This window comes from Agelaius tricolor, unplaced genomic scaffold, assembly GCF_023055355.1.
Source record: "Agelaius tricolor isolate 1412-34295 unplaced genomic scaffold, bAgeTri1.0.p SCAF_12, whole genome shotgun sequence".
Classification (NCBI taxonomy): Eukaryota; Metazoa; Chordata; class Aves; order Passeriformes; family Icteridae; genus Agelaius; species Agelaius tricolor.
In genome coordinates this window covers 19,125,244-19,151,823 of record NW_027269272.1, presented here as the reverse complement: position 1 = coordinate 19,151,823, position 26,580 = coordinate 19,125,244, and the positions used below count along the sequence as shown (strand labels likewise).

Genomic DNA, 26,580 nt, shown 5'->3' with positions numbered 1-26,580 from the left:
TAGGAATTTAAAACCTGCATTTCTTGCTCCTGGGAACAGGGTGGGGGGGCAGGAGGAAGATTGCTTGCTGTGGGTTCCTATCAGCTGGAAAGAGTGAGCAGGGAAAACAGCTGTTTCATGAAGATGATGAAACAAAAGCAGAGATCAAAAGAAAAAATGCTCAGGATCATGGCACAGGGTATCAGTTTCCTTGCTAGTTCAAGGATAGACTGGGTTTTTCACTGACAAGAAATACCCTACATTGAACAATGCAAAACTTAACAGCTGTAAAGGAGGTTTCTGATAAGTCACAACGAGGCTGGAAATGTGAAGCTGGATAGAGCATTCTGGAAAATTGAAGAGAGGAATGGTAGGATCATTTTACCTCTTTAGTTACATAAACATTTTAATCTATATCTGCTGAACATACACCTTACCCAAAACATTTTATTCTGACCTTTGAATAGAATCACAGAATAGTTAGGGTTGGAAGGGATGTGATCCTTCTAAAATGTGAGGCCTTTTAAATTTCCTTTTCAAAACAGAATTATAGGGCTTACTGATCAGTTTGAGTTTCACACTGCTTCCATGCTGATCCACTGAAGGTGTGATCTATGAGCACCTCCACCTGCGAGCCTGGCTCTGTTCTCCAGAGGCCTGGGGCTTTGATCTCTAACATGCCAAGCTCTAGCCTGAATAGCTTGAACATGCATGGCAGTCTCATACAATGGGCCTGGTGCAGAGCACGGACAGAATCAAAATGTGTGTCACTAACACACATTTCTGAACCTCTTTGAGGAAGAGTTCCAAACCCCCTATTTGTCTATGCCTCTTTAAAACCAGAAGGGAATGATCAATCCAGTATTACAGAAATCATCTCTGTCCACAGGGATATGTTTTAGACAAATCTCCAAAGGATAAAGCAGAAGAATGGCTGCACTGGATCAGAGCAAAGACACACATAGCTCAAGCTGTCAGGAATGAAGGCATCAGTACTACATGTTGTTATTTCATGAACATACAATCCTTGATTCATACCATCTCCACTTTTATCAGAGTGGAATAAGAAAGGATTTTTTTTAATGTCCATTGATCTTGCAAGCCCGATAAGAGATATTCATTGCCCGATATTCAGAGGTGTTCAACTTCACAAGATGGCCAGAAAATCAGACATTAAATTTAGGTTTTTAATTAGAATAAAATGTAGGGCTGTTGACTGCATGGGATTTTTGTCAATTTGCATAAATAAGGCTAAAAATTAGGCCTGACACTCTTGTAATACTTTCCTTAATGCTTCAGTCAAGGAGAGGGAAACCAAATAATAAAAAAAAAATGGTTTGGTGCTTGTGTTTTCTCTGAGCACAAATCCACCCTTTTTCTTCCTCTAATTTCTCAGAAGGTTATATCAGCAAGACAGTTTTTTCCTTAGATATGGGTATGCTTGGGCCTTTGTCTCATTTGATCTAAGAAACAAACACAAATACTGTAATCTTTGTAGCGTGACTCCAGTAATTTCCATCCAAGAAGAGTGGTCCAGGCTGCATCTGGGACTGGAAAACTTCACAGAGGAGTTGAATATGAGCAGAGCTGTTGACCACTGCTCTCTTACAAATATCACTGGTCCTCCTTCACCCAGAGCACTCAGGCTGGACTCCTCATATTTCCATTAAATGTTTGCAATTATAGGGGAATTATAAATATTGTATATTTGTACTTTACTGTATGCAGAGACCTGAAATTATGACTGGAGCTCAGCTGTGCTAGGTCCTGTCCAGGGTTTTTTTGTTTTTTTTTTTATTACAATCCCAGAGGCAAAATACTCCCATCCTGAAGCTCCTTGAGCCTGCTGGGGGTAGGTGGTGTGAAGGGTACGTGGTGTGATGTGTAACAGAAGGATTTAGGGACATTTGAGTCATCTCTGCAGGACATTTCCAAGTCTCCCAGAAGTTTGTAAGGCTAGTCTCTGTTTCTCTTGCTTTCTTTTTAGGTTTTTTTTCTGTTTTCATTCTTCTATGCTTTGACCTCTGCTTGTTCTTCATCTCTTTCTCCCCCCATGCAAACCCTCCCTTTTCATTCCTGACTCTCTCCTTCACTCCTCCCCTCACTCATTCTCTTCAGCACTGCAGCAATGGTAGTCAAAAGAAGAAAGGCACAGAATTATCTGTTACTAAATGGGTGGTGCTGATGGAAAATTAGGGAGGAGGAAAAGAGGAATTAATTATCCATAATGTAAGGGTTAAGAAATAAGATTTTCCCAACTAACACTAATATCTGAAGAAATCCTAAATTTGTGAGAAATGTTCCTTCTTCCTTCATCAGAAGGCTCTGCAGCTGTACTCTTAGAAAAGGAGAGAGGGTCAAACCTTATGTTTTATCCCTGCTTTCTGTAAGTAACCTGCAAAGAGATTTTTTTTCTCAAGGTTGCAGAGCATCTGCTGCTCCAATTTCTCTGCTTCTTAGGAAGGATGAGGTGGAATTGTAATCTGTTGCTTTGAAATCCTTCTATGAAAGACATGAAAACTGTACAAGGTGTTATTGCTAGAAGGCAGTGTATGTAACCAGTCAGTAACTAGAAGATCCCCCATTAATTTTTGTTTTGTTTATTTTTAAAAAGGTGTGAGACTGATATGGAGAATATGCCAAGTCAACTGGATGAGTCAGCACAGGCAGCACAATGTGAGTTTGGTTTTTTAAAAAGAAAAATATTCACACTCCAACTCAGTTTATCACAATATTACCTGCAATTCAAAACCCAGAATAGAGTTACTAACATTTTCTTAAGTCTTTATTAGAAATGTGGCCTCATGTGCACCTAGTGGAGGAGCAGACAGTTAAACTACTCTATGTATGACTACTTACCCTAAAAAAATAAAATAAAAACCTAGCCTCTACATGATATTTTTTTCAGTGCTGTCCTTGAGCAAAAACTAATAATGTGTATTTACATTACAGAGTATCTGCCCACTGATTTTTCTTATGAAAACTTCACAGCAGTTATAACCAAAAGCATTTCCCCTTGTAAATACATTTTTCAAATCTGTCTGCATTGGCCTGAAGTCTTGCTGACCACTCAACAGTATAAATAACATTTTTGAAAACCAATTCTTTTCTTCTCTGGAGTGGTAGCACATCAGACATTGGGTCAGTACATATAAGCAGACATTTTTGTGGGCACTTTGGCTTTATAAATTAGGCAGAATGCTGATAATGTCCAAATAACCTACTATAAAATACAAGAGGCAAATCCAGTTGCAGAGTCATTTTACTTAAAGGGACATACAAGATGATAAGTTAGACCTTTTCTAACACTATGCAATGCTTGGGACTGGAGAGTGATTTTCTGAAATTTGAGAGGAGAATTAACATGACATGAAGTTGGTGTCAGTGGGATAATATTGAGCCCCTTTGCATTGTTTCATATACAAAAGGAACTAGAGAAAGGATTGTGGTTTTCCTTCTGGTGTTTTGCTGCTGTGTACTTGAACAAATGTGAGATGGAATGGTGTGACAGGTCCCTTCTGGGTGCCTGTCTCTCTGGCAGGGGTGTCACCAATTGTGTGCTGCTCATGCAGTGCTGGCTTTGGGCTCTCCTTGCCATGCTCAGCTCTGCTGTGTGGGTGCACCCAGGGACTCCTGGGTGGCTCCTTGGAGAAAAGGCCTCTGCTGGGTCTCTGCTGACACCCTCAGAGCTCTCCCCTGCCCAGGCAGCCCCATGGCAGCCTGGTGCTTAATGGGGTCCCCACTGGTGGTCAATGGCATCAACTCCAGCACCTGGGATGCTGAAGCAGGAGATGATCCTCACCCCAGTCTATGACAAAATGTAAAACTCCATTTCTGATGCTGTGTTAAGCAGGGACAAATCAATGAGTTCAGGCCATGAGACTCAGCAGGTCTGAGAGGGTTTCTGTCCAAAGGATGTGTTCATTTCTGTTTCTTGTCTAAATTAACACAAAAATAGGGAAAGATACTGAGACATGAGGTCACTAGGTGAAGAAGTTTTTCAGTTTACCATAAAATATTAATAATATAATTATTAATAAAAATTAAACTACCTTACCCTGAAGTAAGGCAGCTATATCCTCTTCAGCCTCTTTTCTTGCCACTCCATGGATTTTGACCAGCTGAGTTGTATATCCAGGTCCTTCTTGTCTGGTTCCTTGAATGATCAAGACCTAGGAGACAGTCGATATACCAAGCATAAAATTCTTCAATATGCCAGGTATAACATTACAGAAATTATGTTTTTGCAATGGATGCATTAATCCAACAACTTTAGAATTTTTTTGACAAGGATTTTTATTTGATACTTAGTTTATAAGATACAATTTTGGATACATTTTAGATGAGACAACTTCTCTTTTTGTGTGGAAAGATTGTCTTTTTCTTTCCTGCTCTTAGTGGAGAGCTAGTACTTGTTTCTCTGGTACTTCTTGGGATGATGGGAAGCCAAATTTTGGACATCAGAAAGGTTCAAAATTAAACATCTTCTAGTATTATTCTTGCAGACAGGGTGTTCAGACATTGTAGCAATGACATCTAATGTCAACTCTGGAGGTCTGCAAATATTCTTTATTGCTAAAAGAAATGTTAGTAAGATTGTCCTACCTTTAGATCAGGACTTTATAACTAGGATAAATCTTGGAATAAATTAGAGTTACAAATTATATTATTTGGATCAAACATCCTGGGTTGAAATCAAGTGCTTTGGATAACGGGTTGAACTAGCTCTTCTTTAATTATAATGAAAATTAGTTTTATGTATATATGTCAGAATAGCTCCCTTTAATTTTATTAAAATAAGTTTTGCTAGATTTGTATACAAACTTGTCTCATTAATATTGTGTATCTGGAATAATGTAGAAGTTATGTTGCCATGAATGTGACTTCTGCTTCACAGAAGGAATTCACATCATTCACAGAAGAATTGGCTCTGTAGGTCCTGAAAGTCTTATAAGCTTACAGCAATAACTAGACATGACAATTTTTTAACTTTGAATAAGACTTTTAGCACATTGGGCAGTTGATTATTTGTGTACAGCAACTATGGGCTCAACTGCTTGTGTAATTTCCATGAATAGCAGGTTGCACTCCTAAGTGCATCATTAATTAGCTGCTTGTGCTATTAACTGCCATGGAGGTACAGCTACACCAGTTTGCTTTTTTATGAGCTTCTGTGAGAAATTTTTAGTGCTTGTCAAATACATGGGTAGAAAAAGAATAATCAAAAAATCTGGCACTTTATAGATGTGATCCATACAATGTTGTCTTCATAAGCCAGTAGGTGTTATTTCAAAACTGCTGCCTAATTACAAATTGTCCAAGAGTCATTTTTATTCAGCTTCATGCTGACCTGTAAATCCAGACAATACTCTCATTTGCAGCTTCAGCTCAGGTGTTTGAACCCCAGTAGTGGATTTCTGTGCAGCTGTGCATCACCAGCTTGGGCACACAGTTCTTGGTTTTTAAATGTGAAGGAGACCAGAGCCCAGGAGATGAAGTCAGTATGAGTTTCTTCCCTGCCCTCTGTGGATCAGGCTCATCACACCCTGCAGAAGGGCAGGTTATTTGCACAACAGTTGTAGAGGCTCTTCCCCATGAATGAATAAACCATTTAGAATTGTATTTTGTAAAGTGCACAGTCGCCATAAATGGGATGAGTATTTTTTTTTTCTCCTGAATTGGGCTCTTTGTACTGAAATGTGTAGTTAGCACAAATATTCATCCTCCTCTGCTGTACAAGCTGAAAGGGCCCAGAGGAAGCTTGAAAGTGCAAGTCACACTGACATTTCACTCATCAGTCCTTTGCCCTGATGTTGTAACATTGCTGCTCCTCGGCAAAGGCAAAGTGGGGAACACATCCAGCTAATAGGAGAAAAGTTTAACTCTTCATGAGTGGTAAAATTCAGGGCTGAAACAGTGATTTTATATTAATTAAATTCCCTGTTTCACTTTATAATTGTGAGGCTCAGGAGCAGAAACCTCACACAGTTCTGAAGCAAAAAAGATGTGTGTAGACTGCTTATTTGTTGAAAACCTACAGTGAGTGCTACAGTACTTAAAAGGGAACCATAATTGCTCTAAGCTTTTCCTCTTCTGGGGTGTGTAGTACTCTGATCTTCATAATCCCGGGTATTGAGAAACTGAATAACAGTCGTCTTGTTTAAAGTGAAAAACATCAATTGCATCTCTCCTCCCTGACTCTTCCCTGGCAGTATTGCCTTGAAAAGCAATTTTCCTCCAGAAGCACTGACACATTTGTGTCCTTAAAAATTAAGATGTTACATTAGTTCTCCAGATTCTGAAAGCAAATCATCATCAATACTCTTTATTTGAATATCTTATATGAACGTAACAAAGAAAAGGATGCATAAAAGAATAAGGTTTGTATATTTTTGTATAAATAGATGTACTTTTCATATGTGACATTTTTGGTGGAATGCTGCTCTGATCAGAACAGCTTCACCATTAAGATTTCTGTAATAATAATCATCTCCATGAAAATATGCATACTCCTTATAAGTAATACTTCTATTTTTCTAGCCAGAATCTCAGTACATATTTTATTTTAATATATTGCTATTTTCTTTCAGAGTCACATTAGAAATAACTAACAGGCAAATTACTCATGCACATGCTTTAGAGCACCAGAAACAAACAAATAAAGCCCCCCAAGTAATTGTCAGCCCATGTCAGCAATTCAGTTATTAGGATCACATAAACCCATGTCTTATATATTCCACCCAGAATTGTTTTAAGGTCCTTGTATGCATAGAATTTTGAAATATATTATTTGAATATAAAAGTAGATTATGTATTTCCCCTGTGGCTGGCCAAATGTCTTTCCAACAAAGGGTAAAATAAGAAGGCTATTTTTTTGTGTAAAAGAGTGATCTTTTTAGTCATGCTTGATTGCTTTTTCAGGACTGTCTCCATTTATAATGAGATATTCTTGGACTCATTTGAACCAGAAAGTTTAGTAAAATTGTTACATTTTTTACATAAAATACCTTGAATTATTTAAACTGTCTCAAACTCAGTAGTTTTGAAATATGTGGTATATATTGGATTTTTTGCTTCGCAGGCTGAACACGACAAAAAATGGAAATATATTTAGCATATTTACAAGAAATATTTGTTTTAATCTTTCATACTTGTCAGCACTTCACACTAATTTAGTCTTATCTGCTGCTAAGGAGTTACACAGTAAGGGATGCACTTGTTATTCAAATCCCTATTAATGTTTCATATCATAGTTTGGCAAGAAAGCTGTGACTCTATTGGGCTATGATACAGGAAGTTTTAATTATCTGTACTTTTCAGAAAACTTGGCCTAGGATGTCTGTGCTGAGAACAATAATGTGAATTTACTTTTATCAGGAGTTTAAAATTACATTATAAAATGCGTTCTGTGATACTGTTCTTATAAGATCTGATGTGCAATGAAATGTGCAGAGCTTGAGGAGAAAATGCCTTTTTATTATATTCACAGTGCCCTGATAAAATTGTAAGTGTGCAACGCTTTAGGAATATTTATTTGCAGGTAAAGATAAATTTCACATTACCTAAGTTTGTGTTTTATATTGGAAACTACACAATCATCCTTCCATGCTTAGCTTGAGTCTAGTACTTGCATTCCTCTATATTTAGTCTTTTCAGTGTATTTTGTAAAATATTTCATTGTAATGTTAACAGAGCTTACTTAGCAGTTTTGCATTTTACAGACAAAAAAGAAAAATCTCTATCAGTTGTAGATCAAGTAGAAAAACCCTGCAACAATTCCTTTTCAATGGAACAAGTTGTAGTTCAAAATTTTATTTTACAGTACTTTTATCTTTAGGCACTATGAGAAGCAGCTCTTTTACTTCTGAACCCACAGCAAAAGCCCATGTCTCGTCTCTCCTGTAATTGTCCATTCTTTTTATAAGATTTATTTTTGCCTGTGGTGCTGAACTGAGAAAGTCACCCAGCTAAAATGTAGTTACTTCATTTCCAAGTAAAAACAATGGCGTTTTCATGTCCACACTTATTATTATTCTGAGAATGTACTAATTTGTTACATCCAAGATGACGGTTAGCCTGGCCCATGAAAGGGGCACGGTGCCAGCTACTGCAGCTCGCTCAAAGGGCTTCTTTCATGGCGAGTGGTGGGACAGAAAGTAGCCCGCAGTGCCTGTGGGTCCGGCAGGCAGCTTGCCAGCAGAGTCATCCTGGTACTGGGCTTTGCTGCGCCGGGCTCTGAATGAAGCTCAAACTATGATTTCACTAAATGTCGGCATGGGCAGCCAAATTTTCGAGCCACCAGTGCTCTAAGGAGCAACTGATAAATGTTTTATCCCTGCGGGCTGCAGTTGATGTTGCACAAGGATTTTGCATGTGCTCAATGCATTATCGTTCTTGGCATTAAGCTTAGATAATTGTCTACTTATATTGAGCCTGTAATAGCAAAATACAAGTGAAGAGGCATGTTTTACAAAGTAAAACTATGAAATAGGTTTAGCTATATTACTATGGATTTTTTTTGTTCTATCCTCCTAAATTTGAATGAGAATGAAGTATGATTCTATACCTTAATGCTGCTCAAACCAGGGTGGTCTCATAATTTTGTTTTACATGCATGACATTGCTTAAGGTCATTAGTTGTAAATCTTAGTATAAAAAGACTGAAAATATATTCAGTACTTTGTAGTTACCGAATACATATTTAAAAGCCTCTATGAAAAGTCGGGACCTACATGGCAGATTTTCAGTAGCTGAATGGTCAATTTAATGATGTAGATTAGCTGTATCTAAACAGTAAATGGAGATAGGCTGTTGCAAGGCTTTGATGAATATCTCTGATGCATATCCCAGTTGATCAATTTTCTAATTTTAGGGATTAGTATTCTGCTTTTCAATCCTAATATACCCTCTGGTTACATTCTATTTGAAATTTAACTTAGATCAGGTATAGCTTCATTTACTTTTTGCTGTAGTTTAACTGTCTAACAAGCACAAATTAAATTTTAATTTGGTTTTTCTCTTTGCAGTGACTGTGATGTAATAGTCTCATTTTTCACTCATTTTTTTCTTAGCATTACCTGACTTCTAATTGGTTATTTAAATCACTGCTTTATATTAAAAGACGGCCTTCAGTATTGCTTTAAATGTTTTGAAAAGTAGCTTGCATTCAAAAATTTTATTCAGCCTAGTTAAATTCAACCCTTAAGTTTAGCAGCTAAAGCTAATAGAGAAAAATTACTTGTTTATCAGATAGATAATTACTGCAATAACTGTATATTATTGTAATAGTTGTGAATAGTATGATCAACTTTTTTAATGTACATTAATTGTTTATGCAGTATCTACTGAGAACAGATAGGCAGCTTTTTGTGCAAATATGAAAAAATATTTAAATAACTTGTTTCAAGAAAATCTGATTTTGTTTTTATTGCTCATGTTCCTGGAGCTAAAGTAGGTCATGTGAAAGTGTGAATTGATTTTTTTTAATGCTTTCAACACAAAGGCTACTAGTGTCAATCCATTTGATAAAATACTCTCCTAAAAACATGCAAATTCAAACAGGTTATGACTACTAATTTTGTCTTTGCAAATTCTGGATCTTTAACATACAGACTAATTAAATATTTGTAATAAAACAGTTAACTCCAGCGGGTTATTGCTGGGGTTTGCAAAACTGCATTGAAGTGCTTTCTTTTCATTTCATTGATAGTGGAACAAACATTTCTTTAATAAGGATACAGCACATTCTAATTTTGTAGCAGAAGCTTAGATAAGGATCAGGCCCCTCTGAATCACTGCTTTGACCTATGACATGGCAAGTGCTGAAGCTCTTTGGCAAAAGAAGAGTTAGTCATTCATTCTTATGCACAGGACTTCCCAGTTCTAAAGGGGCTCTGTGCTTTCTCTCAGATAGACTTTGTTTGTTGGAAATGAGAACTGTATTTTGGCAGTAAAGGACAAGAACTGAAGCAACTCTGCAGGCAGACTCATTATGACATAATCCTTCATTAATCCTTATTCTCTATTAATAGATCATGACAGAAGTTTTGCTTTGGGTGACCATCTTCACCAGCAAGCCATGAGAGACCAGTAATAGACAAAACCCCAAATAATAGACCCGAGCTCTTCTTTTCGGGCTAACATTTTATTTACAGCCTTAAGGAAGTACGTAGGTGTTACCTTGGAGAAGTTAGTGTGCTAAGTGATCTATTTTCTTCAAGTGCAACCTGGCTTTGTATCTGAGAAATGTGATTCATCTTTTGGAAAATGGATTACTTACGTGACTTACCTGGCAGATAAACACACTGAAAAATTAGGTGTTGATTGCAGACTTGCTGCAGGAAAAATATAGGGATGCAAGACCCCATTAGAGTGGAAGTGGCAGTTAAAAGGGAAAGGACTGAAGAATGACATTTTAAGTGCCATGTGAAATGAATGTGACAAAATTTGGCCAAGAGAAGGAAAATTTGAGAGCTTTGTTTCCGAGAAAGTTCAGGAGAAAAAAACACATAACTGTGGAGTGTTTGGAAATGTATTTTTGTGAAAGTTACAAAACCTATTGTTTTACTTGTCATAAGAAAAAAATACATTTGTCAAGAATAGTGAGGTTAATATTTGCCTGATATAGCAACATATAGTCCTTGGCCGCTCTCAAACTGCCAGAGACAGGCAGTGAAACAAAAAGTGCTGAGGAAAAACAAGTATATTAAATATTTTTCGGGGATTTTTAACCCGATTAAGGTGTCCCTGGTAAAGACCTGGATTTACTTGCATTGGGTCTTGACTGTGCCATATGCACAGAACTTCCAGGTGAGTTTGCTTATCTGCTGAAGTGCTCCTGTCGGAACTGATGCTGCTGATGATGACAGAGCAGGCTTGTGGGTTTTGTTATACAAATTAGGCTTTGTAACATCTATTAATTTTGTCAAATATAATTTGAATATAAGCCAAAATTTAGTTTCTGAAGCAACTGCCTGTATCCTACAAAATCATTTGTTCATTTAAACTGCAGTCCATTTAAACTGTAATGTGATATTTAAGTTGTTTAAGAGGGTAGACTGGACTACCTCCATTAGCTTCTGTGAAACTGTACTGATTTACATCCATTGTAAATAAGATCACTCATTTTATTACTTCTTCTTAAGATTTAGTGCCTCTTTGTTATGATATGTGCTGTAATGTCAGTTTGGGAAAAAAGGTGCAGAAAATCCCACTGTTTGACAAACTGAGTGGAAAAGATTTGTATTTGTACTGGGTCTTTGAGGCACTTCCAGGATCCAATGCCTAGAGACACAGCTGAGAGAAACATGTGCAAATGAAAATATAATAATTACTAAGATAAAATGTTGTTTGCTTCTAGCGGGACAGTATTTTATGCCTGAAAATCTCAATATGTACTTCTTTTGTGTAGTTTCTTAGCATCCTCTCCATTCTATTCAGAAAGATATAAAATATGAATAGATTGGTAAATTTTTCCATAGGGAAGGTTTGCCATTCATATAGGAAAGATAATGCAATGGGGTTTACAATTTATAATTTTTATTTCCATTTAGTGTAATACTTTACACAAACAAAAGCCCTACAGTTTCTACGTACTGTGAGAGATTGTCAGCAAATGTGGTTTTCCCTCTGCAAGTAGCATTTATCACTTCAACTTTTCTGCTGAGAAGTTTGAATCTGATTTAGACATAATGTGGCCATTCAGATACAGGGTTAGAGAAGGAATGGGAAAACATAATTCAGAATTTCTAAACCATTTATGTGACACTCTTGTTTTGCACTTCTTTGGGAGCATGCACAATAAAACTGACTCTGAGCGTAGTTTCATCCTCTTGCTACTCGACATGTACACAGATAAAGTACTGATAGCTTTGACAGTAGGTGTGGCTACATCAATGCAGTTGAGTGTTCAGGTCCTGAGTAGAGCTCAGTGCTTCAGCACATCTGGATTTAATTGTTGCTTTCTGAAGAAGAGATTTCTGATAGTAAGCAGCCCTTTAATCCAGCAGACAAAAGGCATAACAGGATTCAGTGGATGGATGCTGACATGCCAAATTCAGTCTGGAAATGAGATACCAATTTTTAACATAAGGAGTAATTAGCCATCAGGGTGACTTAATGAGAAATAGGCTGGACCATGTCCCATACTGAACTTTAAAACTGAAATATCTTGTATTCAAATAAATTTTATGGCTTGAATGTAAGTAGCAGGTCAGAAGAAATATCTGAATTTCCCCTCTAGTATGTTATATGTGGCTTTAATATAAATTATTGTATTTTTTCTGAAGTTCAATTATCATTCATTATTTAATGTTATACCACTTGATATCACTGTGATTACTGAAGGTTCTGTGTTAAACCAAGAGAAAAAGAATTACATTTTGTTTTCAGCTGTTCAGAACCAGTGGCACTGTGCTGGCTCGTGGCACTTCTGTTCACATCCTGAATATAGCTGAAGAACCTGAACAGCTCTTAGTGACTATGCTAGTAATTCTATACTGTCTTTTGCATTTGATATCCTTCTTTTGCACGAAAATCATGGTTTTGGAAAAAGTTTCTCATTTGTCCCCATCTCCCATCAGTCTCAGGAAATAATTGGGGTCAACACATCCAATGAGCCATTTTCCTCTTATGTCACATCTTAGTATTCAGCATTTCTTTGGGCACCATGGCTGGATCCAGGATGTTAAATAGGCATTGACAAAACAGGACTTGAAATATTTATTTTTCTTAGACAGAAGTTTTTCAGAAAATGAGGTGGTGGGTGTGATGGCTTGCAGACTGAATGATATCATGCTGTTGTGAAAAAAACAGTATGAGGGGTTGTATTCAGAAAGTGGTGAAATAATTTTTCTATGCTACTTGTCACTGAAAAAAACCCCCAAAAATAAGAAATCATAAACTACAGCAAGAAAGTTTGTTAGCAGAAGAAGGTTGGAAAGAAACAGGATTTTTTTAGCAGTTAGGATGAAAAGCCACTGGAATGGTTTACCTAGAGATTTATCAAGTCACCATTACAATCTGCCTCACATGTTGGGCAAACATCTGTCAGTAGGGACCTACTCCCACATGATCCTGCTCTTGTCCTGGGCCCTGAGGTTAGCAGCAGGAGGGTGAAGAGTATGTAAAGGCCAGACCAGTATTTAAGGTTTCTGGCAGCCATCCTCTCCTTGAACAAGACAATGACTTCTTCAGATAGCCCATAATATCCAGAGATTCCAGCTCTTGTCTGGGCTGTCTCTCTGGATAAGTCAAAGAATCAGCATGAGCCATAGGGGACCTTCCCTATTCTGCTTCCAGGGACGTTGACTGTGATGACAGAGAGAAAACAGTTATGGACACACTTTTAGGACTTGTAATTAGCCTGATGAAGTTGGCCCTCACCTCCAAAGGGATGATGAGAAGCACCAAAAGCACTGGCATCTGCCTGATCCTGGTCTTTCTAGCAGTAACTAGAAAAGATAAGCAAACCTGACAGGGTAAAGGAAGAAAAGAGCCTGTAAAGCTTGTATTGTTCAAAAAGCTCATTGTTTGGGATGACCAGTTATCAATTCTGTGGGAAGGTCATCACGCTCACAGACAAGGTTCACCTAAAGTCATAGGGAGTTCCCTTCCCCAGGGCCAGCCCAGTTTGCAGGGCACTCTTGGAAGCAGCTGGTGTTGATCTCCCTGACACATCAGCAGCTGTGGCCACGGAGTTCTTGTTTCACCTGCAACCATTTACATTTCCCAGGAATGGAAAATGGCCCTCTGGAGAGGCCTAGACTTCAGAGTGTTGGTGTGAGAGGACTGAGTTTTCATCTCAGTCAAGAAAGAGGGGCTTTTTCCAAATTCTGGAGAGAACAGAGCATGGCCACAAAGCCTGGATTTAATGAAATACACTTTGTTCATCTGGAAACGTATTCAAGATGGCAAAGATTACCAAAAACACCACCTGGACTTCAAAGTCTTTTCTGCCTCTTAGAAGGCAGATGCTGTAGAAGTTCAACCTGATATTGTAGTTCAGAATGTCTACCAGTTCCTATAGATATTCATAGCAGAACTGTGTATTTTGGGAAAACCAGTGTAAAAACACATTTTTAAATGGCCTTTTGCTTTTATTTTATTTCTGTACCTGTCAACAATCATGAAGGATCCCTCATTGCTTGATAGGGAAGCTTAATGCTTGTGTGTTCAGAGAAAGAAATAGAAATGCATGATAATATTTTGGAACCAATGGGTGATTTGCAGATCCCATAAATCCTCAGTGCAGCAAATGTTAGGAGATCTGATATAGAATATCAGATACCAGTTTCCATTCCAGAGTACCTGTGGCCTCATCCTTCAGAAGAACTAGACAGTTATTTAAGGACACTGTAAGTGGGAAACCATCACAAAATGGCCTTTTAGATTACAGTGACTGGAAAATTTCTCCAACTCAAACTGAAAATTCTGAGGGTTTTTTTAAATTATTTTTCTTTTTTTTTCTATGTGTATTTTTAATGTCGGCTAACAGCTGGACTGAAAACACCTGTTTAGCCACTTTTTGGCCTGTCTGTACTTTTTGATTCCTTGAAAAGGCAGGGAAATACTTGTCACATCTTATTTTGGATTCTTTGTGCCTAAGGTAGTTTTGGTTCCCAGGGGTGCCATGTGTTTCAGGCAGTCATTCTGAATTTTTGTTTTTTATTCTGTGGTATTAGACACTGTCTCTAAGCTCTGGTTTTAATAATATGCTCAATAAAACAAAATAATCAGTTGGATTAACTGTTGCTTTGGGATTCTCATACCTAATATGTGCATTCAGTAGATCAGTAAACTGTGAAAAATAAGTTCTTTATTCTGCAATACCCAAAGTGTTTCAAGGTGTAGTGCACAAAGAATTCCATAGCCTGTCCTTTTAGTTTAATTTGGGGGTTTTAGTTTGGTTTGGTTTTCTTTTAATTTGTCACATCTGTAGCTTTATGACTGAAGGCAAACTCAGGCATGACAGATAGATTCTAGCTTTTCTATGCCACTGTAGAAATTCTGTGTACTGACAGTGTTTGCTGTGTTAATATTGCCAGGCAGAGTGACCTCTGGCACATGACAGAGTATGTATATGAACTCTGGAGCTCAGGGTAGTTACTGTAAATAGCTTCTCTCCAGCTTCACAGGACAGGGGATTCCCCAGCCTCTTCTTCTGATTGTGTTTCTATGCACTCCTCTTTTGTCAGCTGTAGATGGCAGATCCTTGTTGTATGTATCAAAGCAGTTTCCTACACAATGCCAGCCAGGACCCAGCACTCTCATGTAGCAGGCTCCTTAAAAAAATGCACTGGGAGATGTGGCAGTCAGGCTGTTAATTACCATATAAAGCATCACTTTCCAAGTGTGAGTCTTCCACGGTATCTTTGCTTTTTGGCTTGGCTTTTCTGCTTGTAGCAATGTGTAGAATTAAAGCTGTGATTGGACAGCTGATAAGTGAGCTAGTAGTTAATAGTCTGATGGCAGAAAGTGGAGGTGTTATATGTAGGAAGAGGTCTTTTATTTGTTGCTAAAAGGAGTGATTCTGACTCATTTTAGACTCTGGAGTAGTGTGGGTGAGCCAACACATGGAATATGGTGAATCTAGGTATTTGAAGGAAAATGAATGGAAATTGTCATTTTTTCTGACAGGAGAATGTGTTTGGTACAGTGCCAAGTGAAAACAAGTATGTGCAGATTTGTTCGAAACACAGAAACTTCTCATGTCCCTAGGATGAATTTCAGATTCTGAAAGGAAACAAACAGCCAGAAAAACAGAAAAGAACAAATGTAATTGAAAACATGTGATCCCAGGTCTTGTGCACAGATTTAATTAAGACTTCTCCCTTCCAGTGCCTTTGCCAAACAGTTTTTGTAAACCTCAGGCAAAATATGTTGGCTACTTCACATTTGGAGACACAGGCGTTGATTTCCATGGTACAGAGGCAATCCTTTTGTTCAGAACTGTGTTACTTCAAACGAGTATTTCATGAGGGTGAATATTTATGTAAATTTTGGATATGCTCTGTGTACTGGAAAAACTCTTCCTGAAAATGTGTCGCATCAGTAATGAGTTGTTGTTGGTTTTTTTCCCACTGCCTTGTACCGTTCTTAGAGATGTAAAGCAACACATCTTACGTTTCCTCCCCTTTCTGCACACAGAATAGAAATTACAGCGACAGCTTAGCTTGTTTTGCCTGTGGATCAATGCCAGAAAGCAGTTTTGAAGGTGTTTTAAAATGAAGACATCTGGCAGCTGGCGTACTTACAATTCATTTGCCAAAGACAAGTTGCGTGCTGTTGGAATTTTCAATTGAAGGTCACGCACCAGGTAAAAATCAGTCAGGTGGAGCTTGTGTGTGGTGAACCCCAGACACTTGAAGAATTGCTGGCCCAGGGATGTGTGGGTGGGCTAAATTGTGAAGGATGTTTGTCTAATTTTTCCCCTTCAAAATGTGAAACCCAAAGCTAAGAAAAGGTCAATAAATCTGAGGAGAAATCACAAGGCTATGATATTTCAGTGGAACCACCATCAATTAGTTTGAGCAGAGAGTGCCAAAAAAAAAAAAAAGAAAAAGGAAAGATGAATAAGAATCTGACATAATGTTGGACAAACACTCTACTGTCAACTGAGTGGTCACACACTTTTTGCTCTCATTTTTTTCAGTAAGAAATAGCCTGGAGGATTATTTGTACACAGCTTTGTGCTGACAGTGAATTAGTAACACTGTGTCATTGTGCATTCAGTGATTCAGTGACAGCTCTGAGACTAAGCTGTTTACATTAATTGATGTTTAATGGTGTTAATGCAGTATGTTTTACCATTATAAACTTTCTCTTAATCAGTATGGTTACTTAACAAGATACTAATATTTCTAAATCAGGGGGTCTGCACCCACAATGGCTTTACACATGTTTACATGGAAAATACATGTCCTGTCTGTGTGACATGGGGAAATGCTATTCAGTATAACTGCTGCAAGAAATAAAAACATGAGGCCTGAATTCTTCTCTCACTTTAGCATGGTTTGTCTAAAAGAAGTTTCTTTTGTATTCATAGATACAGACATTTTTATTACTTGAATATAGAGGGAAATAGAGGGAAATCAGGTCTGGGACCGTGTATGTTGCAATATTTAAAAGTTCAGCTGTAGCAGATTTTTCTGTGTTTTGCTAGATTAAAAATTTAATGTGACATTTTAGAATGTTTTTCATCCAGAACTTGGTTAGATATATATAAACCTAAAAGTGACCTAATTTCTTGTGAAAAAAATTTTGAATAATATTGGGTTTTCTGAAGTATAAACATAAGAAAAACAGTTTTCCCTTCTGTTTCTGAGAAGGGAAGTTCAGAAATTAATTGAGCAGCATTATTCACTTGGTAATGTCAGTACTTGCCCTTGTCAATGGAGATTATAGGTTGCTTATTCTGCTCTATAAGTACATAAAAGCATACTTTTGTCATATTTTACCCAAAGCTCTTAGGCAGAGGGTCCAGAGATCCCAACTATCCCCTATGGAACTCTCTTCTGAAGCCTAGCTCCCAAACTCCCAGACTGATTGGAAAGGTAACTTTGTTGTTTAGACTATGAGATTTCTGCCCAGGCAACGGGAGAAATAAGGGATGCCTGATACTGATATTCAGTGCAGGACCGTGGGCTTCTCTGCCTTTAAGGGAAGTGTTTGTAAATTATTGCATTCCAGTATGGACTCATAGCTACAACACTGTGGAGCCAGAATCCCACAGATCACAGTAGTCTGCTATTTATTTTTTAAAGAAAGCATCTCTTGAAGCAGTATTTTTTGTCAATGGAGAGTAAAAAATGGGGTGGGGGGGGGAAGGAATATTTATTTAAATCTGTTTTCTTACTAGGAAAAGTTCAAGCTGTACCCCTTCTCTTTCTTCCATTAAACTGTAAGCTGCCCCTCTGCTGCTCAGGTTTTGGACAGCTGGACTTCACAGCAATCCCTACCAGTTCTCCTGTCCTGTCATTGTGCAGCTTGCAGGTCAAAGACAGCGTGATCTGGCTGCAGCCTTGAGCACTACTGAAAAAAAAATCATTGATAACTGCTGGTATGAATTACTTTGAACCAAAGACTCTGGTGTCAGATTCAGGTGTACAAAAAAAGTTGAAAGTTTTTCACTTCTTGCGGAGAGGTGTGATTTAAATTGTGTACATGTAACATAGTGTAAAATACTGGATGATTTTTTTGCTTCCTGTAAGAGGGAATGCAGAGTCTAAAGATGAAATATGAAACTGCTTTGAGATGAGGATCTAGAGAAAATGCTGATGATTTGTCACAACTGTTCATCATTGTACTAAACCTGTTTTGTTTTCCTGCTCAAATTCCTGACAGATAATGGCAATCTGACATTCTTACTGTTTTCATTTTACTGCAAAAAAGATCCACAGAGAAGGGGCTGAAATCAAGTAGTGTTATTACATTGCAAGGCTCTTAGTCTCTTAAGATTGATTTCTTGAGTAACATAAGCTGTTTCTACTGCAGTCATGTGAATATCTTGAAGTTGCTCTTGCTTAATGTGAAATTCCATTACTGGCTGGAAGGAGCCCATGGTTACCCTGCTTAACTGTCTCCAAGCACATGAAATTGTGCTCTGCCCCCTGCAGATGAGCCCAGGGCAATCATAAACACTTTGAGGGACATTTTCAAAATAATGTGCCTAAGAAAGTGTTCTGATTTATAATCAAAGATTTTGTTACTTTACCTTGGGCTGTCAGGTGACTGTGGGAAAGAAAATTGTCTTTATAATTTTTGTGTCCAAAATTTATGATCCTTGCCAGCCTCATGCCCCAGTGTGGCAAAAGACTTTTGCACCCTTTTGCACTGCTACAGTGTTTTGTGTTTTCTCTTGGAACCTGAGCCCCTGGCAGCAGGGAGTAACTGAGGTCTCAGGGAATTTTACAGGCTTTACAACACTGCTCCAAAGGTTTCCAGCAGAAGCTGCTTGAGCCTGGCATGGATTTTCTTTAACAGCAGACTTGGTTCACTCTGTGGCCATGTCCCAGCTCTGGTTTATTTGTGTTTTTCCTCTTTGTTTGTCATTGAAGCAGATTGCCTCACATACTCTATGAGAGTTATTTTACTGACAAAATATCAGTATGAAAACTCTTGATTCTGGGGTCACTTCATCCTGGGTGCCATTGGATCCAAAGTTAAACTTCCCAGAGGATCTTTAAAAGCTCAGAGTAGCAGAGATTCTGCTTCAAGTGGTATATCCGTAAGGAATGTTGTCATTAATGATTTTTGAAGCTTTGGGGATGAGGATACTGCCCTCATGTCTGTGTTCTAATTATGCTGAAATGTTTAATATAAATTCAGTGTTTTTATTGAAGCCTTTCCTTGGCATAATGATGTATTTGGTTTAGTTATTGTTTCTGTTAATTCTAATGCCCCCTGCTGCTGAGGAAATGGCATGTGGTCTATAAATGGAATTGTAAATATGTTAAAGGATACAAATTGGAGTGCTTTAAGAGTATAAGTGGATATTTGGGAAGCAAGAAGTGATGCTATATTAGAGTGCAATAACATCTTCTGGGCAAAATAAATCCAAACATACTGAAAATAAGTGAGGGATAACTACAACACAACTACTGTGGAAATGTTTATAAACATCTGAGGGTGTGTGTGTGTATATATGAACCACTTTTTGCACATTTCTGGTAGAAGGGATGGAGTAGGATAAGTAAATTTCAGAAAAAGATAAACAACCATCACTGGGAAAGATGGTGAAAGGTGAAAACAGCTGAACATTCAGAGATTTTCTTACTTTTCTTTTTTAATTGATTTACTTTTTCTGAATGCCCTTTTTTGTGTTTCAGGGATTTTTTTTTTGTTTGGTTGGTTTTGTTTTGGTGTTTTTCTTTTTTTTTTCTTTTTTTTGGTGTGTATTTTTTCTCCCTTCTTTGAGACAAAACCCATTCAGCTTTGGTAAAGATATGCTACTTTAACAGGAATAAAATGTTGTAGTTACAAACTTGATAGGTGACACAAGTTTTTATGCATGGAATTTTTCATTACAGAATTTGCTCTTCAGAATTTAATAATACAGAAAATTTAATATGGTTTGAAAATTGCTTGACACAGATTATTAGTCAGCATTATCATAAGGAAACAGGGAGTAAAGACTGTTTGAACAAGATGGAATTTGCTTTATGACCCTGAAGATGTACTTCAGTGTTATTTGAAGATGAGGTAAAAATTCAATAATATTGTGAAAGAAAATTAAGACTATCATGACAAGGTAGAATTAACCATTAGAATGCAGTAGATAAATATGTTGTAGATCTAAATAAATCTCAAGAAGAATAGAATTTTGCTGAAAAAGGTATGAGTTTAAATATAGCAAGAGGGATGATTCATAAATGAATATTCATTGTGAGAGACAACCTTGGAAATGAAGCCAGAGAAAATCGAGTGAATAGCAAAGAAACACAATGTCTGCAATGACTGTTTGATGGGATAGTGCAGTACTCATACAGTGGTCATCAGCAGAAATCTCCTTCACTTGGTGTAGGTAAGGCTGTACCATGTAAAACTCCCAAAAATATAAAGAAAGAAGTAACATATGTGCCTTTTAAGTATTTTTAACTGATCTATGTTTTAAATCTATTTTAACATAAAATCCTTTTTATATCACTTGCATTTCTCCATGAACTGCATTACTTGAAGTGATTTTGTCTTACTCCACTGCTCATCAGAGATATCCATCTGCAATATCTTCTCTCCTATGGGGCGTAGAGAGAGGAACCCTTACCCAAGGATCAACCCAGGACTGGCATAAGAGCTCGAGTAGGGCCAGCATTGTTCCCATCATTCTTATGTGTGTAAAAACCACTAAATTTATAACTCTTTGTCATTTAGTGAATGATTTTCAAGCATTGAAATTCTTCTTGTTGAAATTCTTCATATTTTGAATCTTTCTCATAGCCCTGTTCAAAAGAAACTAATATATGTATTATATGCACAATGGATGGCTTGAAAGAGAAGTTGTCTTCACTGACAGGAGAGATCAAGTAAAGTTATTTATTTTTTAATTATAACATATATTACATTGAAAACACATATTGTAAGGTGAGTAGGGAAATAGGTTGCCATAAAGTCTGAACTTGAGTGAAGGAAATAAAATTGTACTGACTTTTAATAATTCACATGCTTTGCCATTAACTCACCTCCCCTTTTTTTTTTTTTGGCAATAAAATGTAACCAGGAGAAAAAAAACAATCTCTCTTATGATCAAAGTGCTCTCTTCCAAAGAGGCAGGGAGAGTGTTCTTTTCTACATCCAAATGGCCACTCCATGGCATGGAGTAAAGGACAGCCATGAGACATGGGCTGCCCCCTTGCCTGAAAACAGGCACAGACTCACAGCCCATCTCAGACACAGAGAGCTGTAGAGAAATTCAGACCTGCACCTGTGGAGGCACCCAATTAAGAGCTAAGAACCCTCTGAAAACCAAAGTTTCCTAATTAATGAAACTTAGTTATGTGTTTGACTTCTTTTTTGGAAAATGCACAGTATGTATTTCCTGAGTTATATAAACTCGCAAATAAAGAATTTTCCTTAAGCTCCTCTAATCTCTTACAATCCTATGAAATATCAGTTCTCTTCCTTCTGTTGCCTGTTTGTAAATAGACTCCACTGAGCCTGATAATATCAGAGCATTCATAGTTTATCACATTTGGAAATGGTGATTTGTTCTCTTACAGGCTGCTCCAAGGGGTCACTCTGTCCATCTCCAGGGAATAATCAGCGTTTTTAGCAGGAGCTGGGCCAGTCCAGCATTGGTACCTGTGCCCTCCTGGGCCAAGCCTGTTGGCACCACCAGCTTCACAGGAATTCTTGGCAGTGTGGAACCTAATTCTGCTTTCACACTCAGGACTTACTCATATATAGAAGACTTTCAAGGACACACCTGAGGGCAGATCTGGCTCTGTGTGATTAACACACACAGTCAATTCACAGAACATATTGGAAAATTTTCATAATCAGTAACAGAAAGTTTGGATAAGTGTATACTCTGCAGTATCTTTACCACAGAAATTTTCTGTTGCAAGCTGCCATGCTCAAGTATGCATTTCTTTTATGAATGAAGGTCTTTTGTGCATCAAGATTAAAATCCTCTGCCTCTCTGCTATGAAGGGGAAAAAAAAATCTCTTTTAGAGTGCAGTTCATGTAAACCATTTCTTTAAAAACAGAGCCCTTAAATAGCTCCAAGTACATTTCTGTGTATGACACATAAATGTCCACTAATTGCATGTAGGGAGAACTGAGATTCCAATAGCAAATTCTGTAAAAAGTAGATATACAAAGAAAAGTGGAAGCATCTGTTTAATATATACGACATTAGAATTTAATTTTACCTCTGTGATGCTTTTGTGTAGCTGCAGTGTTACAGAGGAGCACATAAGCATAGTAGTGCAGTGTCAGCAGGTGCATGCCACCAAATTACTGCTTTTAATTTGCATATTCATCTGCTAAGAAGCATGTCATTATCATATCAAAGGGATACTAAGCAACATCTAGCTTCGAGAGATGTGGCATAGTTTCAATACGAGCAATTAATGCAAGATGAGGACTCTCTTTTTGTCATGTCTCCCAGGGCTAGCTGTAATCGGGCTTATTATTGGATACCAATAAGACTGAGGTACCAGTTGGCAGAGAATGAGAGAAGTACAGAAAAACAGAGCTGTATGAGGTGTCTTAACTACACACTTGATAGAAAACCAATTCTCTGGTCACTTTTTGAAAACAAAAGCTGCTGCTATCTGCTGAAAAAGTCTGATCAAAGATAAACATTATATGTGGCATATCTTTAAAGGGAGATGACAGAGAAAAAGTAAACCAAAATAGGATATATTTTCCATGAAATGAATAAGTAAAGCTGACTAATGAAATGCAGAATCAAGGCTCTTAGAATTCCATGCTCTTGGAGAAATGGATTTATAAGTAAGCTTTTATTTCAAAGATCCTTGTTGCAATAGGTCACTACTGCGTGGGACAAAGAGGGTAGAGGAGATCATAATTCAAGAAGGATGGCCACTGTTCTGTGCAAGGCATTGTACATTGCCAGGGGTCACAAACAGGAAAGTAGATGGAGTCTTAACATGTTGAACGAATCAATATTCAACAGTAGTTTCCCATGGTAAAGATCATTTTGATGGACTGTTTTGAGAAGATACGCCAGGAAAAAAAAACAAATTCTCTACGTGCATGAAGAGATGTACCTAAGGATATGTTGGGTGAGCCTGGGGCCTGCTGGGCTTGCCCTCCTGGGCTCAAGATGTAGGCAAAAATAGAGGAGGAAGGCAAGAGTACGAGGGCATTACTGAGCTTTCACTGTTAGGCAGGGTCCTTCTAAAACTGATTTAACATCTGTGCTCAACAGCTGTGGGTAAACTTTGGGCAATAGTTTAGACTTTGGCAAAGACAAGTGGAGCCCAAAATGTGATTGATGGCAGACTCCTCAGACCAGTATTCAAAGGGACAACCAGCCATGAACTGGTTAATCACATTTCAGATTTTGTTCATCATTTATCTCTTGTGGTTTAGCTCTTTTAAAAAACCTAAGCTCTACAGCCATCAAACGTGGCCAGTTTTGTCTCCACCTCCTGAAGATCTGATCCATAATGTAGTTTAGTACTGCTTGAATAAAAAGAATCCTGAACTACACTGACCAACTTCATTTTTTCAAAGAGAAGGAAACTTTTCCCCTTTTTGTCACTGGGCCAGCATCTTTTGACACACAGTAGGTTTTTAGGAAGTTCTCCTTTGCATCTTTAGTACTTTTAACTCTTTTCTTGCCACTGAGACTAATCTCCCTGATTAATTTCTAATAATTTCAATGAGGTTAGGACTTTACCACTGTTGAATTGGATTCATGGCTGTAGCTGCCCCAGCCTCATGATAATGATCAGTTGTTAGTGGCAGTTAGTCATTATACTGTGGGAATGAGAAAGCAGCTGTAATGTTTAAATATCATGATTATAAGGTTAGTAGTAGTTTTTCAGGATTTATGCAATTATGAGTAGGTACAATGACATGTGCTTCATGTCAGCAATATGAGTACAGATAAACAAAATAGATGTGCCACTTACAGTGGCTTTTTTTATCTTTTCTAGACAACTTTTGTTGTATTTCATTCAGGTGCTAATAGTCAGCATTTTACAACATGTCTTGGTACACTTAGTAGAAGATATTGTCATAGTCCTTTATTGTTTCACTGGATTAACTAGATAATCTTAACATTGGCATTTCCCTACATTTTGAACTCTTGGGAACCAACTGTTAAAAAAGTTTTCTGTCTGTCATATCTATAGTAGTGATTGTCCCGTTATGATTCACATAATAGCTGACAATAGGAAATTAAATGAACTTAAAATTTGTATTAATAACCACTGTGAGATCTTGTACACTCTTTCAGTGTTTCAAAGATTTCAAAATCTCATAGTTAGAATTGGAACAAAAAATTTCAAAGGTACTTGCAGTGTTTTCAATTTTTTTAACACAATACCATTTACCATTATGGTAGGGTAGGCTAAAATCTAAAGGCTTATAAATTTTAAATAATCATAATATTTGAACCTTAAATAAAAAAATGGAGAAAGGAAATTTAGAGGTCTCCACTAGAGTTCACCACGAACATCTTGCTTTCTTTTCACAAACAAATCCCTGCAGGGTCTCTAGTGGGGAAAAAAAAAACAAATTTCTGTCTTACTATAAACTTTTATAGTCTAATTTTTTCCATAAGTGATGAAAAATCTTTTTTAAATGAAAAATTAATGTTGCCGCCATGAAAATATATTAATTTCTCACAAAGGATTAAATTTTAAGATTTTAGAGATGTGAATCATTTGCTGTAGTCTTAATCCAGTTGTTTTCATTCCAGCAAAACTTTGAGTAATTGAAGGAAATTATATTGGTGGGGGAAAAAATACAATTGGGTTTTCTCATTAAAATTTGCAGCCAGAATTGTAATTTGGAAGGATATGTTAGTGATAACCTAGATTGTAATTCCTTAACTGTGAAGTCTGAAAAGTAACAGAGGAATACTGAACACTTTATGCTCCTTCAAGGCTCAGTCTGCTCATGAGTACATTTTTTATATTCTCCACTTCTGTGAAGTGTTATGAAATATTATTATTTACTAAAATCATAAGTCACATATATTTGAGAAGTTGCTACAATTTATTGCTATAACTTGTATGGAAATCAGGCAACTCTAATTGATATTTTGTCTTCAAGATGTGGCTCAAGAAGGGACTCTAGATTATGTGAAACTACTGGTTTTGGTAGCATTTAAAGAAGTATATTGAAATAGTGAGGAAGACTTTTTGAGAAACTATTGCTTATTTAATTTTAGATGTTTAACACAATACATATCAAGATAGAGTAAATTATTACAAGATAAAAGAGACAGTGAAGCAAAGTGAAAATAATAGGGGTTTTCCTTGATAAATTATGGTATATAATTTCTAATTCTGCTTATAATTTGGTATGCTATTTTTATCATGCCAAACCTCTCAGGTAAATAACAACTCTTCATACTGACAAACTCTCAGAGTATTTCCTAAAACTGATCTAAACTGTATTGCCTTAAACTTAGAAAATATGTACTGTTAAAATAAATATTATTCAAATTATTACAGAGAAAACTGGACAACCTCCTTCAGGTCCCTACACTAAGTTATATTTGCCTGCATTCAGTCTTGCCTCTCAAGTAATTTTTTAATTGGATGTAAAGAAACTGGTGTAGTTTACTTTAGATAAGCATTATTAATTAGGTGAGATATTAGTACATTTTCAAGTTTCTCATTTGGAGGTTTGACATTTCTAATGTCAGTGTTGTGAACAATAGCACACATTAATTTCATTCCAAAAATTAATTGGAATAATGATATTGGTCATGCCTTCAGCAGCATTTTTTCTTCAAGACTGAAGATGCAGTGCAGAACATATATTTAATTTTAGCATAGTGTGTTTTTACTGAAACTTTAGTATCAAATATCAAAGCAATCAAATATCAAGTAATATCAAAGTCCAGTTAAAGGCTGTGTTGGAGGCTGTGTTGTGGTGTTGTTCTTCCTGTTTGCTGGGGAAGAGGAACAGATCATAAAATGTGTCTGTGAATTGTAAGAGATGATTTGTGCACATTTTTCTGCTGCATTCTCTGATAGAAGGGCGAAGCTGAAGCAGCTAAACTCATTTTTCCAATGCCATTTTAGACTCGGGGGTTGAAGGAGAAGAGCCCTGAGTTATGAGACTAGAACTGTATTGTCATGATGACAGTAAAATAAGCAGTGGCAGAGACAGCTTGAATTTTACTGTAACAAATGTCCCCCAGTCATGGAGCATTTTCCATGCAATCCCAGACTCCTGGATCTCTCTGGTCCCACTGTTTGGTGATGGTTGGCTCAGGCCAGCCCTTGCCCACACGTGGCTCTGCTCTCTTGGGGTCCAGTCCTGCCTGGCCGTGAGTACCCTCAGCTCCCTGTGATGGATTCCGTGGGATTGGAGGACCTCACAGGAGGGTGCTTGATGCCTTACAGGATCAGACACTGATAATTGAATCTCACAAGACAGAGGTGCAAGAAAAT

At 37.3% G+C, this 26,580-nt stretch overlaps 1 protein-coding gene across 12 annotated transcripts in view; it reads left to right on the top strand.

Annotated features, from left to right (window-relative positions):
- Positions 1 to 26,580, top strand: part of LOC139595077 (uncharacterized) — a 261,592-nt gene that overhangs the window by 111,690 nt on the left and 123,322 nt on the right. For 3 of the 12 annotated variants that reach the window (XR_011680845.1, XM_071437984.1, XM_071437985.1), the window contains exon 3: positions 2,594 to 2,655. The exons of the other annotated variants lie outside the window; for them this stretch is intronic. Coding sequence is in view for 2 of the 3 variants with exons in the window: in XM_071437984.1 (XP_071294085.1) it covers positions 2,594 to 2,655 (62 nt within the window). In the remaining variant the exon portion in view is untranslated. The remainder of the gene's footprint in view (positions 1 to 2,593; positions 2,656 to 26,580) is intronic. 12 annotated transcript variants of the gene reach the window in all.